General features: G+C 47.1%; 1 protein-coding gene across 1 annotated transcript; it reads right to left on the bottom strand.

Moving 5' to 3' along the window:
* Positions 1–912: 912 nt before the first annotated feature.
* On the bottom strand, positions 913–1,989 carry LOC147095634 (putative G protein-coupled receptor 139). The gene has a single exon (XM_085974711.1). The coding sequence runs from the start codon at positions 1,849–1,851 to the stop codon at positions 1,009–1,011; it is 843 nt and encodes a 280-aa protein (XP_085830837.1). The 5' UTR covers positions 1,852–1,989; the 3' UTR covers positions 913–1,008.
* Positions 1,990–19,766: the final 17,777 nt, after the last annotated feature.

Raw genomic sequence — 19,766 nt, 5'->3', positions numbered from 1 at the left:
TTCCCTCATTTTATACTCCAACCCCCTTGAAATAACGGCCAACATTCCATTTACCTTTTTGATTACTTGCTGTCCCTGCATGCTAACTTTTTGTGTATCATGCACAAGGACCACCAGGTCCCTCTGAGCTGCAGCTGTTTGCAATCTCTCTCCATTTAAATAATAGTTTGTTTTTTTATTTTTCCTGTCAAAGTGGATAATCTCGCAATTTCCCACATTATACTCCATCTGCCTTATTCACAAATTGTTCATTTTACGCAAATTGATTTTATTTAATCAGCCACCATATAAACATTTCAGGGTTGATTCACCTACTCCACACACAAGGCACAGAGCCTCAACCGCAATATTAGTAATTCATGCTTGTGTTTCCCACGGTGCGACTGTCTTTCCAGTTAAATAGTGGATGGTGAATCAGGAGTTGAGGGCGTGGTTTTTCAATCGGTGCTCCTGCTCGGTGCTCAGAAGATCAACGTCGGAATTCTGCCTTATAAAGTTTCCAGGGACGATCCCTGCTCTGAGCAGTGTTAGCGGATCTCAGTATCACCAGAAGTAGGGGTTCTGCGATAGGCCTCTGAACAATGGCCGGTCAGCTCAATGTGGAGGCTAAACATAAACACGGGGCAGATGTGTGTGATAATGAACAGTACTCATCACTCATTGATCCTAACACCAGTCAGCGGGTTAAACCAAACAGGTTAAGGGGAAATGTGTTCAAAAGTCGTCGTTTTCACTTAACAGAGAATATGTTTCATTAATTACTAGATTTCATGGTCACAATAGCTGCTTGTCTTTTGCAAAGCCCCAAATCTGCCATCTTTACTATTGAACTGCATGTGTTATGATAAGTGTGGTATAGTGAAGAACTAGTTACTGACAGCCAGCAGCATTTAAATGTCACAACTCGCCAGAGCCATCTTTAAACGACACAGCTAGTTCTGCTACAGGTACTGATAAACAACTCTGCACAGTTATTGGCAAATGAGTCATATTTTTAGTTTAGTCCTATTAATGTAATTTAATTAACTTTACCATCTGAGCAAAGGGATATGTAATCAGATTCTTTAACTCATCTCTGAATTTAGTCTGGGCCACTGCATAAATAACTGTGTTGGTACAGGAATTCAAACGCTGGAGCATATATCCGGATCGTTCCATGATGGCAAAAGGTTCATTGTAATCTGTTTGGAACAACTGAGCATCTGTAATTTGTACACATATTGTATAGAGGAAATATACCATCCATAGCAGGATGAAGCTGCCTGAAATGGCGAGCAGTAACAAGATGGATTTCCTCCGGTTATCCATTTCTGGATCATTGTGACTCTCACCCATCTTCTTCCCACGGATTCCCCTCCTGACTCTACTGGCCTGTACAATGTTCCTGATCGTCAAAGCATTGAGCAGTACAATCAACACAAATGGAGCAAATGGGGTTAAAATAGTTTGGAGCCAGAGATAAGCCATCCATATGGGCAAGGTGTAGAAGGTGGATTTTGCATTACAGAACCATTGTACATTATCAATTATTTCACCAGGTTCGTTAATAAAGTAAGCTGGAATGCTCCGTAAAAGGCTCAGAACATACACCGCCGTTATAACCGCAGCCGCAGTTTTACCGGTGCAATATTTTGCTCTCATCTTCTGGTAACATATGGAAATGAATCGATCAACGGTGAAGGCGACTGTTAGCCAGACAGAACAATCAATGGCACCAAGCATCAGGATGAGATTGAGACTGCAGATGGGAGTGTAATCCAGGAATGAACGTGGGAAATAAATCCCTTTAATCTCATGCAAAATTACGTCAAATATTAGGACCAAAAGATCGGCAACTGCCATGGCCACCATATAACGAGTGACACATTTGGAGAGACCGCACTTTCCAAGGTAGAGAATCACGATTGTCAATACATTTGCTGCAATAATGGTTGGAAAAATGAAAATAGTTAGTGTACTCAGAACAAATGGACCGACAGTTGATGACAATGTATGTGGTTACAGCACATCTTTGTCTTTTGCACTACTCATTCTCACTCTCCAACTCTCAGTATCGCATTATATGTCTCTCTTTGTTCGTCTGCTCACTGTCACAGTTTCTGACTGTTTCACTGCTTTCCTCTCTGTCTGTGGTTCTCCTGCTTCTCTGGATATCAGTCTCATTTTGTTTCTGTGTCGCTGTAATCAAATCTCACTATTGCTCTGTCTCTCTCTGTAGACGGCATTTTCTATAAGGAATATTTTTGGCCAGAATGGCTATGTAGCAAGCCAACAACCTCAAAAAGAAGGGAAATAATATGGAGATGCAGGAATGAGTTGGCAGGCCCATCAGAAGTAATACCTACATTTCAGAAGGGAGATATAACATGTTCAGTGAATTAAAGACCAGTCAGCTTAACATCGGTGGTTGGAAAAATAATGGAAACCCGATGAAAGGAGAAAGTAGAAGAACGTCTATGAAGCAAAAATGAAATAATGATTAGTCAGCACGGTTTCAAAATTGAAGGGCGTGCTTGGCCAAACTCATTGAATTTCTGAAGGCGTAACAGAGAGAGAGTGGACAAGGGAAATGCAATTGATGTAATATATCTAGATTTTCAACGGGCCTTCGATAAGATAGCACATAATCGACTAATAAATAAGGTCAGAGCATGCGGAATCATGGGACAAGTAGCAGAATGGATTACTCAGTTCAAGGCGGGAACCAGAGAGTAGGAATAAAGGGGAGCTATTCAGAGTGACAGAATTTGGAAAGTGGTGTCTCCCAAGGATCAGTGCTGTGACACCGGTGCTTAACAATTTAATTTAACGATTTAGACTTTGGAATCAACGACGCAAATTCTAAATATGCAAATGACACAAAATTGGGCAGATAGTCAATACTTACGAGGAATGCAACAAATTACAAGAAGACATTAATAAACTTGAGAAACTGGCCTATAATTGGCAAAGGAAATTCAACACAGATAAATAAGAGGTATTACATTTTTGGAAGAAAAATAGGGAGGTCACATATTACTTGGAAATTACGAATCTATTGGGGTAGAAGAGCAAAGGGATCTAGGGGTACAAATACACAAATGAATTCGCGACACAGCTTAACAAGACCATAAAATAGTAAACCAATCGCTCGGGTTTATTGCTAGAGGGATTGAATTGAAAAGTAGAGAAGTTATGCTAAATTGTATCGAACCTTGGGAAGACCAAACTTGGAGTATTTCGTACAATTCTGATCGCCATATTATAAACAGGATATAGAGCCACTGCAGAGGGTGCAAAGAAGATTTACAAGGATGATACCAGAAATGCGAGGGTATATCTATCTGGAAAGGATGAACTAGATGGGGCTCTTTTCTCTTGAAAAGGGAAGGCTAAGGGGTGATCTAATAGAGATCTTTAAAATGATGAAAGGTTTTGATAAAGTAGGCACTGAGAGATTGCTTCCACTTAAGAGCAAAACTAGAGACCGTCAATATAATATAGTCACCAAGAAATAAAATAAGGAATTCAGAAGGAACTTCTTTACCCAGAACGTGTTGAGAATGTGGAACACACTACCACAGGTAGTGATTGAAGCGAATAGTATAGATGCATTTAAGGGGAGGCTAGATATGCATACGAGGGAGAAGGTAATAGAGGATTATGCTGAAAAAGATAGATGAGGATAGATGGGAGGAGGCATGAATGGAGCATAAACGCCGGGAGGGACTGGTAAGGCCGAATGGCCTCTTTCTCTGCTGTATACGCTGTATAACATATGTAATCCTATTTAAAAATGACAATGCTGAAAAAAGTTAACAAATGGATAACCACACTTACCGTCACTGTATATTTTTTATGTGAGCGTTATTTGCAAGGCTGACATTTATTGCTCATCCCTCATTACCCAAATACAAGTTAATGATTTGTTGGACACTTAAGAGTGCATTTAAATGTCAACCACGTTGGCGTGGGACTGGAGTCAAGTATAGGCCAGACGGGTAAGGAGAGACTGGTTCCTGTGTTAAAGGGAATTAGTGAGCCAGTTGGCATTTTTCTACAATACGACAGCCTCATTTTCATTTTATCACAGACAACTGTTTGATTTCCAGTTTTTTTTAACGGAATTGAATTTCACAAACCGCCATGGTGGGAATTGAACTCATGCTTTCTGTGATATTGGTCCAGGTATCTGGATTATTGTTCCCCCAGTTTAACCCAAGTCCTTTCCAGGGGACTGACCACCCACAATAACCTGGGAAACTAATTAAGTGAGTGTTTTTTTTTTCCATCTTGGCCTCCAGAACAAATTAATGGCAGGAAATGGCCTGTGTTCAACTGGCCTGTGAATTATTTTTGGAACAAAATGTCCATGCATTTCAAGTATGTCCTTCTGTTGCCCTGGCTCCCATCCATTGGAAATGAAGGAACACAAATTCAAATATTTTGTAGAAGGGCAGTATATCCGTTAGGTGTAATATCTCGGTAGAAAAACATAACCTTCAATGCCTCACTCAGTTTCTCACTCTCTCTCTCTCTGGGACTAATTTCATTTTGATTGCTAGGTGAAAGTGGCTCTACCGATTTGATGTACATGGAAAACAAAATCCACCGAGTTATGAAACAAGCTGACAGTTGGTTAGAACTGGTTTACACCTGGCGATCTAATTTAAGTTTAACCTTCTGCCTCTCTGTCTTTCTTTGTCTCTGTCTTTTGTTTTCCCTCTTTCTATATTTCTAACTCAGTTGCTCTCTAACTTTCTCTCGCTCTCTGTTTCTCCACTTCTGACTCTGTGGGTGAAATTGGTCTCGGACAGTCGCGCAAAACTGGCGCTAGTGAATTGGTGCCAGGTTTTGCCCATGCCTGATTTTCTTTTCATTTGTTTAAAATGGGAAAGGAAATTTGCCCCGGAGTAAAACGTGCTCGGATTTGCTGTGAGCCCGTTTCGAGCTGCTGCTGAAGACTTATTTCACCCCCAGTACTGCAAGACTGTAATGAAAGTTCTTAAAATTTTTGGTGCTGAAACTGCAGAGACAATTATAACTTCCCTGTGCATTTATGTGACGTTATTGCATTGAAGTTTCTGTAGAAGGTAGTGACATTTAATTGATCTCAGTAATTATGGGCTGTGTAACCAACCACGTGAAAACAAATAGATCACAGAAGCAACAAGAGCAGTGATACAGTTAAACATCGAGTGACATTGACAACTGATGGTAACAACTTACCAATAACACCAAAGACTGAGAGGCTGGGGTAGTAGATTTCTTCAATTTGTGCAAGGATTGGTCGATCCATCTCTTTGAGTCACACGGGGCAACAGCTCAGTTTAACACGAAGATGAAGCTGCTTCAATATAATCCCTTATTTATAGCTGAGAGAAATCTCAAGTGAGATAAATTGGTTACACAATGACTGACATTACTTACGGTCTTTTAAACAAACAGATCAGGCAGCTGCTTTTACTCAAATGATTCTTGGCTATTAGGAGGGTGGAACTTCTGATCAGTAAAACTCTCTGATGAACTTTAACCTATTTGATCTATAATCCTGTGGGCACTAACTTTACAGATGTGTTAGCCTATTTGCGCACACACGGAATGTCAAGGTAAATTTGCTACTTATATTACCTCAAACAACTATGTTAAATTCCTCAGACAGCACTTGCACTTTACAGATTAATGCTGTTTGTTCTTAATTAATCAACTTTTTGCAGGGTTGGGTCAATGTTATCCTGTTTTATCACACCAGAATCTGTCACACGGCCCATCTGATCGATTCCTCTCCTCCAGTTGTAACCTTTCAATTCCTCTATCGCAAACTTTGGTAAAAAAATGGCAGAATATTTGTTTTTTCAAATCTCAACCACTCGATCTTCCTCCAAAACATGATTTCCTTTTCCAGCTTTAACGAGCTCTACTCTTTAATTGTTCTTTTGCTTTTCATCAGTTTCTACATAACCTTAATATTTACCCTTAATTGAAGTTCCATGCCAGGCTTTCGTCAGATTTTTTATTACCATTTCTAATCCTTTTCGCTTCCCATCTGTATTTTTTCAATTCAGTTAACTTTCATTTCCCTTTAGAATTGTGGCAGGCCCTTTTAACTCTCATTGTAATCTTTATTTGTTACACATTCTAGTATCGCCAGTTTTTGATGAGCTACCTTTACTTGTGCGAATATGTCTAGGCTTCTCTGAACTGCCTTATTGTTGAAGCAGTATCTAATTGAACCTATATTTCCCCCGTTCTGTGTTATTATATTTGACTGTTCTCTTCAATTTTGACATAGCATTTAAATAGAGCTTCATATTCTGCATGCACAGCCTGAAGAACATCTACATGAATACATCTTGGAATATTTTATCCGTGATATTTAAACTTATTTCACTCCTGTTCGGTTTGAATCTTTCCTCTCTTTTCATTAACCGATACTTTTTTATCCCTTCACCTCTGTTGCATCACTACCATCATCTCTTTCTCCTTGTCATCTATCCCCCTGTCTCCCTTCTCTCAATTATATCTCTCTTTCTACAGATACAGATATCTTGGCTTAAAAATAACAAGGCAAACTCAACATCTTCTGTGAAGGAGATTCTCCCCTCTGTTAGCCAAACATATTGATATGATCAAGAGGAACAGTGTGTCCGTTTTGGGAGAATGGGGCAGATAAGGAATATCAATGTCCTCTCCTGCCACCTATAAAACTTGCATCTACTACCTGTCTCCAGAAATGCCTGCTAACTTGAACATTCCAAGCAGGGCCAGCCTCCAACAGATCCACCTCTATCACTGAGGAGCTTAGCTCTGGGATATTGAACACGGGAGCTTGGCTTCCTGTAAAATAATTGCCTTTGAGTTTTTAGGCCCTTGCTCATTTCCTCTTTTCTAAACACTCCGAAAAGACCACCAAAGGTCCTTGTCAACATCTTGTCTCTATTTGTCCAGAGACATGAAACTCACAGCAGATAAAAGGCTGTATAGTTTGGACTTTCTATGGCCACATGAACCATTTCCTAAGGACCTTTCATTCTTATTATTATTAGTAACCTGCTTTCAGGGGCATTTACAAAATCATAATATGATTGGGCAGTGTCAAATCGGATTTATGAAAGGGAAATCGTGTTTGACAAATCTATTAGAGATTTTTGAGGTTGTAAATTGCAGGGTAGATAAGGGAGGACCTGTGGGTGTAGTTTATTTGGATTTTCAAAAAGCATTCAATAACTTACCACGCAAGAGTTTATTCAAAAAAAATAGAGCTCATGTGATTGGGCTTAATATATTAGCAAGGACAGCAAACAGAAAACAGAGATTAGTAAATAACGGGTCATTTTCGGTTTGGCAGGCTGCAACTAGTGGAGCACCTTAACGATCTGTGCTTGACATTCAGCTACTTTCAATAGCTGCCCTCCAATTAACAAAATCCACGACAAGGCCTTGGACAACGTGGACCACATTCCATACCTCGGGAGCCTATTGTCAACAAGGGCAGACGTCAACGACAAAGTCCAACAACGCATTCAGTTTGCCAGTGCAGCCTTCAGTCGCCTGAGGAAGAGAGGCCTAGAAATTCAGTGGTTTGCGCCAGCCGCTAACGCCATAAAAGGGTTATATTTCCAGCGCTAGACACTTAGCGCCTGAACGCAGTCCGATCTGCACCGACGCCCAAATTCAGTTGACATTTAGCGCCGGCGCAAAGTGTTTGCACCCGCTCAGGTGCGCGTGCAGCTTATGATATCATATCGTCGCGCAACGCTGTTTGTGCGCCCCAAACCGGAAATTCAGTGGCGCCCGCCCAATGTGGGCGTGGCGCTGCTAAGAACTGTGAGGTGGAATGCAAAAGAGGCCCTGTGGGCCTCGGGGAGCGCAAATTAAAGGGCACTTACACTGACCTATAAAGCTCAGCCATTTTGCTGCAATGACTTCACTGCTTTGGATTTCTGGACAGAGACCAAGGGACAGAGGTTACTGATTTGGGACAACATAGGAGAGGTATTTTTGGCTTCTGGCCAGTGCTTTGACAATTGTGATTTATCTGTTCTCGACTTTATTATGGGGGCTGTATGGGGGGCCAACCCTCAGTTGCAGCATTATGTGCGAAGGGCTAGCAGACGCTGTGAGAGAGGGCCAGCCATGCCTAGACGCAGAGGGGCCATCAGGCATCAGCAACGTAGGCCTTACCCACTCAGGCAATACCGGCAGCAGGTGTCCTATTGCACCATGACTGCGGCGCATTGTGTGAAGAGGCTGCGCTTCAGAAGGGAGGTGGTTGCAGAGATCTGCCAGCTGCTTCACACAGATCTGTGTCCACAGCTGATGTGCAGGACGTCTCTCTCGGTGGAAGTGCAGGCCACGGTGGCTCTGAACTTTTATGCAAGTGGCTCCTTCCAAGCTGCTGCTGCGGACATAGCGACCATCTCCCAGTTCGCCGTGCATCGCTGCATCCGGCAGGTCACCGATACACTTTATGCGAGGAGACACCAATTCCTCTCCTACCCCATGACCCGACAGAGGCAGGAGCAGCGTGCAGTTGGATTTGGCAGGATCGCGGGCTTCCCCATGGTGCAGGGCGCCATTGACTGCACGCATGTGGCTATGCGGGCACCTATCCACAATGCCGAGGATTACCGCAACCGGAAGGGCTACCATTCCCTAAATGTACAGCTGGTGTGTGACCACAGGCAGCGCATCCTAGCTGTCAATGCCCGCTTCCCAGGAAGCAGCCACGATGCATTTATCCTGCGCCAGACTACTGTGGCTGACATGTTCGAGGCACAGCCTCCACCAAGGGGATGGCTTATCTGGGACAAGGGCTACCGTTTGTGTGCATGGCTCATGACCCCGCTCCGCGCGCCCAGGACCGCAGCGGAGGGGGCATACAACGAAAGCCATCAAGCCACAAGGAACATCATCGAGCAAACGATTGGCGTCCTCAAGCAATGGTTCCACTGCCTGGATCATTCTAGTGGATCTCTTCAGTATTCGCCGGATAGAGTCTCCCAGTTCGTCGTCGTGTGCTGCATGCTGCACAACCTGGCTATCCGTAGGACTCAGGCACTGCCACCTGGCATTGCACCACCACCTCAGGAGGATGAGCAGGAGGAGGAGGAGGAGGAGGAGGAGGAGGACCAGCCCAGGAGGGAGCGGCAAGGGCCAAGGGCCGTCCGCCGGGGGCTTATTGATCGACACTTCTAGGCCCCCTGTCAGGGAATGGCCTGTGGCAATGAACGCACCTGAGGCAGCCGCTCCGCAAGCCCTCAGCCGGTTAACACAACAACCACTTCAAACATGACACCTGGACATGCTGAATAAATCAAAAGCTTTATTTCACAAACTCAGGGCCCTTCCCACATGAAACAGAAAAACAGACAAGACCCCCAAAAAACAGTCAAAAACATCTGTCACTCCCAAAACCTGGGGAGGACTAACAAAACTTGCCCATCCAAAAGGCCTTCAACAGCGGCCTTACAAAAATAAGCCCCCCCCCCACAACCGAGACACCCCCATGAAAACAAAAAATGCCTTGATCCTCGGCCTTAACAAAATAATGCCCCCCACAACACAAGCCCCCCAATATAAAAGAAACCGCTCTCACCACACTCTAATGGGTGTGCCGAGAGGGCGAGTCCTTAGACAGGCTTCTCCGGCCCCTGGCCAACCTGCTGCACCGCCTCAACCTGGTCCCTGCGGGTGTGGCGAGGCTGGGGGAAGGCTCATGAGGGCCACAAAGCGTGTCGGCAGATGCCCTTGGGGGTCGGCCTAGACGAGACCTGGCACGGGAGGGGCCGCATGCTGACTGCTGCAGCTGTGGCTGGGCAGCATCAGTCTTAGCAGCAGCTCGTCGCACCTTGGCTGGGGGAGTGGCAGTGTCGGCAGCACCATTGGGGGCAAGCTGGCTGATGGCAGGTGCGCGCTGCTCGCCAGAGACACTGGCACTCGGCCGGGCTGGCAGTGTAGCAAGCGCAGCAATCTGGGGGAGGCCAGACCGCTGTGCTGCAGCAGGGCGGCGGCTGCCATGGCGATGCCTCCGTGCCACAGCGAGTGTGGCAGAAGTGAGTGCCCGAACTGCCCTGGTATGTGCCCGCATCAGCTCTGCCAGTGTCTGGACGGCACCACTCATCTCGCAAGTCGCGTCCTGCGCTGCCGCCAGTTGCTGCACACCCGCGTCCTGCGCTGCCGCGAGTTGCTGCACATCCCTGTCCTGCGCTGCCATGAGTTGCTGCACACCCCTGTCGTGCGCTGCGGCCAGTTGCTGGACACCCCCGTCGTGCGCTGCCATGAGTTGTTCGAACCCCCTGGCCTGTGATTCCCCGAAAGCCACCACACTCTGAGCCAGGGACCCAATGGCGTGAGGCATCTGTTTGACCACCCCCATGAACTCTTGGTGGCGCCGCTCAGACGCCGCCAACATCTCATCGAGGACGCGCACCTCCTGGGCGAGGACCGTGTCCGGCCTGGAGGGCGGACTCTCCCTCCGGGGAGAAGGCCGCCATGCTGGCCGACCCTTCCCGCGTGCGTCGACCCCACTTGGGCCAGGTTCTGCCCTCCCCTCCAACACCTCCCCCCTCTGGGCAGAAGGCCGGCGTGCTGCCGGAGCCTTCCCGCGTGCGTCCACCCTACTGGGACCAGCTTCGGCCCACCCCTCCAACACCTCCCCCTGGCTCTCCTGCAGGCCAGACGTCTCCCCTCCATTGCCATCCCCTGGCACGGACGAGGGTTCCCCCGATGTGCCGCCTTCCTCCTGGTCCTCAACGTCACCCTCCTCCAAGGGCCTGTATCTCTGCGCTTCAGGGACCACTTCCTCCTCACCAGCTGAAAGCAGGAAGGCACAAGAGTAGCTTTAGAGTGAGGACAGGCCGTCAGCGAGGGAGGCCTGAGTGGTGCATTATGCGCATTTGTCGGTCAGTGGGAAAGGATGTAGATCTGAAGCGCGAGGGCAACGAGAGTGGTGCAACTGGTCATGTCCTTACCAGTGGGTACCAGTACAGGGTCCGCCTCGCCGATCGTGACAGGGCCAGTCACCCGGCCACGCATGAGTCGTGCCACGCTCTCCTCCAGATCAGTGAGCGCCTGGTGCTCGGGACGGCCTCCACCAGTGACAGCCTGGCTCCTTACATTGCTCGCCAGCTTGGCCTGCAAGAGAAAGGACGGCCTCTAAGTACAGTGTGGTGCCCTGTCGCTGTGTGGACTGCCTCCCATGGTCGAATAGCTTGGCCAGTGTGGTGCCCTGTTGCCGGGTGCACTGCCTACCATGGTCGAATAGCTTGGCAAGTGTGTTAAGTGCAATAAGTGCTATTGATGAACATGCAAGTGCCATTGCTGAGGGAGGAGGACTGCCCATTAGGCCTTTGAGGTCCCTTTGCCCATAATGTGAGGTGCACATGCAAGGATGAGGGGGACACTGGAAAGGGTACTCACCTTCACCATCCGAGTGAGGTCGTTGAACTTCTTGCGGCATTGGTCCGCACTCCTGGGGACATCACAGGTGGATGACACCCTGCGGGCGATTTTGCCCCAGGCTCTCCTGCACTGGCTCCTGGGAGCCTTCCTGCCACTGTCTGGGCACAGGATCTCTCTTCTCTTCTCCACACCATGAATGAGCACACTCAGAGCATGCTCTGAGAAGCGCTGCGCTCGCTCACGGGCCCTTTCCATTGCTCCAGGCGCTATTTTGGCACACCAGTAGTGCTGAGGCCTAGCTGCAGGGCTCCAGTATGCATGGCGTGGCAGCAGTCAAAGTTGACCCTTCCCCCTTTACGAGCTGGCCGGCGTCAGGGTGTCTGCTGTCAATCAAAACATGACCGCACCTGCGCTGCACACGGCTTCAGCGTTATTAGGCCGCATCGCCGGCTTAGCGCCGGAACACAGCATTTCAACGCCAGTTTCAGCGCTCGGCCAAACTTAGGGCCAACTCTACTGAATTTCGGCGATGTGGCCTACACTTTCCGGCGGGCGCTAACTTTAGCGAGCGCCCGACTTTAGCACCCCAAAAGTGTCCAGACTGAATTTCTAGGCCAGAGTGTTTGAAGACCAGGACCTCAACCCCGGCCCTAAGCAAAAGTGATACCCGCCCTGCTGTATGCCTCAGAGTCATGGACCATGTACAGCAGGCACCTCAAAGCACTGTAGAGGTACCACGAACGCTGCCTCCGCAAGAACCTGCAAATCCATTGGCAGGATAGGTGCACCAATGTCCGTGTTCTTGCGCAGGCCAACATCCCCAGCATCAAAGCTCTGATGGATGGGTCACATTGTCCGCATGCCCGATACGAGACTTGCAAAACAAGAACTCTACTCGGAGCTCTGGCATGGCAAGAGAGCCCCAGCTGGGCAGAAGAAATACTTCAAGAACACCCTCAAGGCCTCCTTGAAAAAGTGTAACATCGCCAACAACACCTGGGAATCCCTGCTCCAAGACTGCACAAAGTGGAGGAGCAACATGCGGGAAGGCACTAAAGACCTCGAGTCTCTTCGCCAGGAGCAAGCAGAAGCCAAGCGCAGGCAGTGCAAGGAGTGCACGTCGACCCAAGCACCACACCCACCCGCCCCTTCAACTGCCATCAGCCCCACCTGTGACAGAGACTCTAGGTCCCACATTGGACAAATTAGTTACCTGCGAACTCATTTTTTATGTGGAAGCATGTCATCCTTGGTTCCAAGGGACTGCCTAAGAAGAAGAAGATTTACAGTTTATATAAATGGCACAGATGAGTGGATCGAGTGCAATGTATCCAATTTTGCTGACGTTTCAAAGCTATGTGGGAAATTAAGGAGTGAGGAGGATGCAAATATGTTGCAAAGGGATATAGACTGGTTAATGAGTGGGCATGTGCATGGCAGATGGAATATAAGGTGGAGAAGTATGAAGTAAACCACTTTGGTAGTAAAATTAGAAAAGCAGAATATTTTTACATGGTGAGAGGATGGGAAATGTTGTTATTGAGAGGGACATGGGTGAACTTGTGCACGTATCACAGAAAGTTAACATGCAGGTACAGCAAGCAATTAGGAAAGCAAATGGTGCGTTTGCCTTTATTGCAAAGTGATTGGAGGATAAGAGTAAATAAGTCATATTGCCATGATGTAGGGCGTCGGTGAGACCACACCTGAAGCACTGTGTTGGTCTCCTCACCAAAGGAATGATATACTTGCCTTAGAGGCAGTGCAACGAAGGTTAACTGGACTAATTCGTGGGATGAGGGGATTGTCCTGTGAGGAGAGATTGAGTAGACTCTCCCTATATTCACTTGAGTTTAGGAGATGAGAGGTGATGTCATTGAAATATATACAATTCTTAAGCGGCTTGATAGGGTAGATGCTGGGAGGATGTTTTCCCAGGCTAGAGAGTCTGGAACTAGGGGTCGCCATCTCAGAATAAGACATAGGCCATTTAGGATTGAGATGAAGAGACACTTCTTCACTCAAATGGTTGTGAATCTCTGGAATTCTCCACACCAGAGGGCTGTAGATGTTCAATGGTTGAGTTCAAGTCAGAGGTCGATTAATTTGTGGATGCGAAGGGAATCAAGGGACATGGGGATAGGGTGGGAAAGTAGAGATGAGTTGGAAGTGCAGCCATGAGCTTATTGATTGTTCAGAGCAGGATCGAGGAGCTGAATTGCCTACTCCTGTTCTTATTTCGTATGTTCTTTTGATCTTATAGCCCACAGATGTTAATTGCTATAAGCATCTAAACAAATAGGTAGAACACGGCATCATCAATATGAACACATGGCTGCACAAGTTCCGATCATGATATTATAACAGCTAATTAACAATTGTAACATCATACAAGATTCTTTAACGATTTATCTCTTCATGTCATTCAGTTGATAATTTAGGCCGCGGTTTTATGAACCAAGGCTGGTCCGTGGCGGGCGATGTCGGTGGCGGGTCCAGAATCTGCTGTTGTCTCCATCCAGGCCTCTGCAATGACTTTCTCCTGATTGGGCTTGTTCAGCCCGCCCAGCTTCTTTGTCGGCCAGTTAGAGGAAGCGGGTCTGATGACGTCATTTGATGACACGTCATCAGCCGGTTTCTTCAAAGGGACATGGACAAATTTATTTCGACATTCGTGCTGTCAGTTTTCTGCAGCTTTGATGTGCTGCAAATACTGACGAACAGCGGACAAAGGTGCAGGGCTACACCTAAGCTCTCCCACGACTCCGTCCATATGCTTATGGAGGAAGTCACAACGCACAGGGAAGTCCTCTTCTCTTTTCATGGGTGGAAGAGACCTCCACAGGTGATCAGCACAGCCTGGTTGCACAGTGAATAGGTGGGCAGAAGCAGGGATAAGGTCAGCAGGACCTGGTTTCAATTATCTCAGTAGATTATGAAACGTCAGTACAAAGGCACGCTCAACCTTATTCTGCTGTGCCTTACATCAAATCACCATCAAGCTGCATTCCCTACCTTACTCCTGTACATCCTTACTCAGACCAACTTACCATGCACCTCCACCCATCACTCTCTATCTTCATTATCACATTTCCATCTCACTAGCCACCCAACACACTCACCCTCGTCCTAGTGCAATCATACCAACTAACAACACACAAGGCACTTGGGTGTGTAATGCAATGTTCACATAACATTTCTGTTAAAGTGGTATCAAACATTGAACCTTTTATTTGGAACACTTTGCTTTCTTGGACAGATTTGTGTGCACCGTTGGAAGTGGCTTAGTGAGTTGCAGTGAATGGTGATACATAACCGTAACTCCCTCAATGGTGATGAGTGTGAAAGTTATGGTTTGGGTATTGTAGGGATGCTTTATGGTGCTGGTGTGGGGTGGTGCGAACCTGGCACATCATTTGACAGGCAAGGTGTAGAGAGTTCAGTGAAGCATATCTGGCCATGGTTAGGAGATCCCTGGCATCCCGGGAAGCAATGTGGTCGCGTGCTGATGCCCTGTGCCCTCTGCAGCATCAGTTGATTGCAGAGAAGTTTGGTGTTGTTGGCGCTGCTGGTGTGCCTGGTGCTGCTGCTGTGCCTGGTGATGCTGGTGTTGGGTCTGATCGTGGTGGACCAAAGTGAGACAATTTAAAGGGCTCCCATGCTGATGGAATAGATGGCAGGTGAAGTTGAGATGACAGAAGCGATCTGTCAATGGTGGGAGAGGAAATATCGTCTTATTGGATGGAGAATTGTGTAAAGACTTGCAGCATCCTGAATCTGTAGTGGAAACGCAGTTTAGAGAATCTAATGGTTAAGGGAACATCCCTCAATCAGCTAGGAGCTTTGACTTGACATCTTAAACTGTCAACTCCTCAGCTGATGCACTGACCACGGACGTCCCGCCTCAGCTTCACAGAAGAGGTCTAGGCACAGTGGTAAACCGGTGAGCACCCTGTCGATTCCATAAATCTGGGAAAAACATTGACAAGTGGCTGTAAACAATCTACTATTGATTTCAATTGCCTCCCCTGCCACTGTGTATCGGGTGTGCTTAGCGCTAACTGACCATATATTTGGCGAAGGCGCGTGGCATCGGGTTCACAGTCGGGTCCCGACCCGCTGGGGAAGAAGTACTTTCCCACTCGACCCGCCACAAATCGCGCCCGCAAAATCCAGTCATAATGTCAATGTTTTTATTTTTGACACCATCTTTTGAGTCCGTCTGCCTTGATTTTTGGCCTTGCTTCCTTCAGTTTTGTGTTTCTCTTTACTCCTTTGTCTACTACTTCACTTTCTATCTCTGTTCCTTCACTCTGTATCTCCTTTCTGACTTAAGAATGTAAGTGCATTAGAAATAGGAGCAGGTGTATGCCATACGGCCTCTTGAGCCTGCAGAAAAATATCTTCTCTTCTCCCCTCTAAATCTTTTACCAATGATTATGCATCAATGATATTTGGTTATTGACCACTCGCCAGAAGGAATAATGTTTTCTCTATCTACTCCATCAAATCTCCCATCATCTGCAAAAAAGATTTATTCAGCCACGTCTTAGCCTTCTCTGTTCCAAGGAGAACAGTCCTAACTTTTGCAACCTCTCCTCATATCTGAACTCCCTCGTCCCTGGTAACTTCCTGGTAAACCTCCTCTCTACCAATTAGAAGACCTTTACATCTTTCCTGAAGTGTGGTGCAAATAAATATCCACAATAATCCAGCTGAGGAATAACTAGTGTTTTATAAATTTTCAGCATGATCTCGTTGCTTTTATATTCTATCCCTCTATTTACAAACCAAAGTAACCCATCTGTTTTTAACCATCATACCATGTGGTTATACTATCATTAAGAATTTTCTATATGGACACCAAGTACTCTTTGCTCATCTACAATTCTGGAAATCGTGCATTTTATATTATACTGTCTTCAAAAAGTGCATATAGGACCATTCTACTCAACTTCTGCTCAAAGGACAGCCCACTTATCCCAAGAATCAGTCAAGTGAACGTTTATTGCAACCCCTCTAAGGAAAGTATATCCTTCCTTAGATAAGCAGCGCAAACTATGTACAGTAATCAAGATGTGGTCTCACTATATAATTGCAACAAGGCTTTATTCCTTCCAACCCGGCCAATTAAGGTCCCATCAGTCTACTCTGAACCATCAGCAAAATGATGGAAGGTGTCATCAGCAGTGCTATCAAGCAACACTTGCTCATCAGTAACCTGCCAACTGAGGCTCAGTTTGGGTTCCACTAAGACCACTTGGCTCCCGACCTCATTACAGCCTTGGTCCAAACATGGACAAAGGAACTGAATTCCTAGGGTGAGGTGCGAGTGACTGCCATTGACATCAATGCAGCATTTGACCGAGTGTGGCATCAAGGAGCCCAAGTATAACTGAAGTCATTGGGAATCGAAGGCAAAACGCTCCACTGGCTGGAATCACACCTGTCACAGAGGAAGATGGGTGAGCTGGTTGAAGTTCCATCATCGCATCCCCAGGACATTGCTGCAGAAGTTCTTCAGGGCATTGCCCTAGGCCCAACCATCTTCAGCTGCTTCATCAATGAACTTCCCTCCAACATAAGGTCAGAAATGGGAATGGTCGCTGCTGCCTGCACAGTGTTCAGCGCCATTCACAACACCTCAGATAATGAAGCTGTCCATGTCCGCATGCAACAAGAACTGGGCGACGTTGATGCTTTGGCTGATAATTGTCAGGTAACATTCGCACCACAGAAGTGCCAGGCAATGTCCATCTCCAACATGCGAGAGAATAGCCACCTTCACTTGACATTCAACGGTATTACCATCGCTGAATTACCCACAATCAACAACTGGGTTGTCACCATTGACCAGGAGCTTAACTGGACCAGCCACATAAATGCTATGGCAACAAGAGCAGGTCAGAAGCTAGGTAGCCCGCGGCGAGTGTCTCAACTCCTGCCTGTTCAAAGCCTTTCCACCATCTACAAGGCACAAGTAAGGAGTGCGATAGAATATTCTCCACTTGCCTGGATGTGTGCAGCGCCAACAATACTGAAGAAGCTCGACAGCATCCAGGCAAAGCAGCCCACTTGATTGGCACCTCATCCACCACATGAAACATTCACTCCCTCCACCACGGTGTACCGTGGCCATAGTGTGTACCATCAGCAAAATGCACTGCAGCAACTCGCCAAGGCTGCTTCGGCAGCACCTCCCAAATCCGCGACCTCTTCCACCTAGAAGGACAAGGGCAGCAAGTGCATGGGGACACCACCATTTCCATATCCCCTCCAAGTCACTCGCTATCCTGACTTAGAAGTATATCGCCGATGCTTCATCGTCACTGGGTCAAAATCCTGGAACTCCCTACGTAACAGCACTGTGGGAGTGCCTCCACCACACGAACTGCAGTGGTTCAAGAACGCAGCTCAACACCACCTTCTCAAGGGAAGTTAGGGGTGGGCAATAAATGCTGGTCTTGACAGTGACGCCCACATCCCCTAAACGAATAAAGAAATCGCCTCTCATCCTTCTAATCTCTAGGGAATATAGAAATATTATTCGCAATCCCTCCTCAGAGGATAATCCCACCATCCCAGGCGTCAGTCCAATGAAATAAAAACAGAAAATGTTGGAAATACGCAGCAAGTCAGGCAGCATCTGTGGAGAGTGAAACAGAGTTAACGTTTCAGGTCGATGACCCTTCGTCAGAACTGGAAACAGCTGGAGATGGAACATTTTTTAAAGCAAGTGCAAGGGCAGGGAAAGGGGGAAGGGGAGGAATGAGTAAAAGGCGTGACATCAGCCGTCTCAATTTCTCTGCTCTACTCACTCACGCCAACCTACCTTCCTCTGAACTGGCAGCCCTCCATTCTCTCAGATCCAACCCCAACATTTTCACTAAACCTGCTGACAATGGTGGTGCTTTTGACGTTTGGTGAACTGACCTCTACCTAGCAGAGGCTGAAGGCCAACTCTCCGGCAGCGCCTCTTATCTGCGCCTGGACTATGACTCCACTACCGAACATCAAGCCACCATTTCCAAAATGGTCACTAACCTCATGACCTCTGGAGATCTTCCCTCCACTGTCACCAACCTCATAATTCGCCAACCCCGCACAGCCCACTTCTAACTCCTTCCCAAGATCCACACACATTACTGCCCTGGTAGACACATTCTTTCAGCCTGTTCTTGCCCCATGAACATAGCTCTTCCTATCCCGACTCTATCTTTTCTCCCCTTGTCCAGTCTCTTCCCACCTACATTTGCGACTCTTCCGACGCTCTCCACCACTTTAACAGTTTCCAGTTTCCTGGCCCCAACCGTCTCCTTTTCACTATGGATGTCCAATCCCTCTATACTCCATCCCTCAACAGGATGGCATGAGGGCGCTCCGTTTCTTCCTTGAAGAGAGGCCCAACCAGTCACCAACTGCCACCACTCTCGCTGCCTGGTTGAACTTGTTCTCAGATTGAACAACTTCTCCTTTGACTCCAGTCGCTTCCTCCAAATTAAAGGTGTTGATATGGGAAATCGCATGGGTCCAACTATGCCTGCCTTTTCGTGGGATATGGGTCACATTCTTTGTTCCAGTCCTACTCAGGTCCCCTCCCTCATCTCGTTTTCTGGTACATGGATGACTGTATTGGTGCTGTTTCCTGATCTCGCTCTGAACTAGAAAATTTAATTCACTTTGCTCCAATATCCATCCTTCCCTCACCATCTCAGAATCTTCCCTTCCCTTCCACGACTACTCTCTCCCCATCTCTGGTGATAGGCTATTGACAAACATTCACTACAAGCCCACTGATACCCACAGCTACCTGGACTACACTTCCTCCCACCCTGATTCCTTTAAGGACTCTATTCCATTCTGCCAGTTTCTCCATCTCCGTCGCATATGCTCTGACGATGCCACCTTTGGTACTCGTGCTTCAGACATATCTTCCTTTTTTCTCAGCGGAGGATTCCCTTCTACTGTGAATGACATGGCCCTTGACCATGTCTGTTCTATTTCCCGCACTTCTGCTCTCACCCCTGCCCTTCCCTCCCGGAACAAATATAGGGTTCCCCATGTCCTCGCCTTTCACCCCACCAGCCTTCATATTCAATGGAGCATCCTCCACCATTTCCGCTACCTCTAGCATGATCCCACTACAGACACATCATCCTCACCTGTCCCTCCGTGACACCCTAGTCCACCCATCTATCACACCCAACACGCCTTCCCTTTCGCCTGACACCTTCCCGTGCAAGCACAGGAGATGAAACACAGGCCCTATTACCTCCTCCCTTCCCACTGTCCAGGGCCCCAAACACTCCTTCCAGGTGAAGCAGCGATCTACTTGTACTTCTTGCAATTAAGTATACTATATTGGCTGCTCACGATGTGGTCTC

Source organism: Somniosus microcephalus, unplaced genomic scaffold (genome assembly GCF_052327205.1).
Source record: "Somniosus microcephalus isolate GS21.2 unplaced genomic scaffold, FLI_Smic_1.0 unresolved_chr1, whole genome shotgun sequence".
In the NCBI taxonomy this organism is placed as follows: Eukaryota; Metazoa; Chordata; class Chondrichthyes; order Squaliformes; family Somniosidae; genus Somniosus; species Somniosus microcephalus.
The sequence above is the reverse complement of the archived record's forward strand: the minus strand, read 5'-3'. Positions and strand labels throughout refer to the sequence as shown.

What these genes read in the sequence shown, in the direction of transcription:
- LOC147095634 (XM_085974711.1), bottom strand. Translation starts at nt 1,851, where the DNA reads ATGGTGGCCATGGCAGTTGCCGATCTTTTGGTCCTAATATTTGACGTA.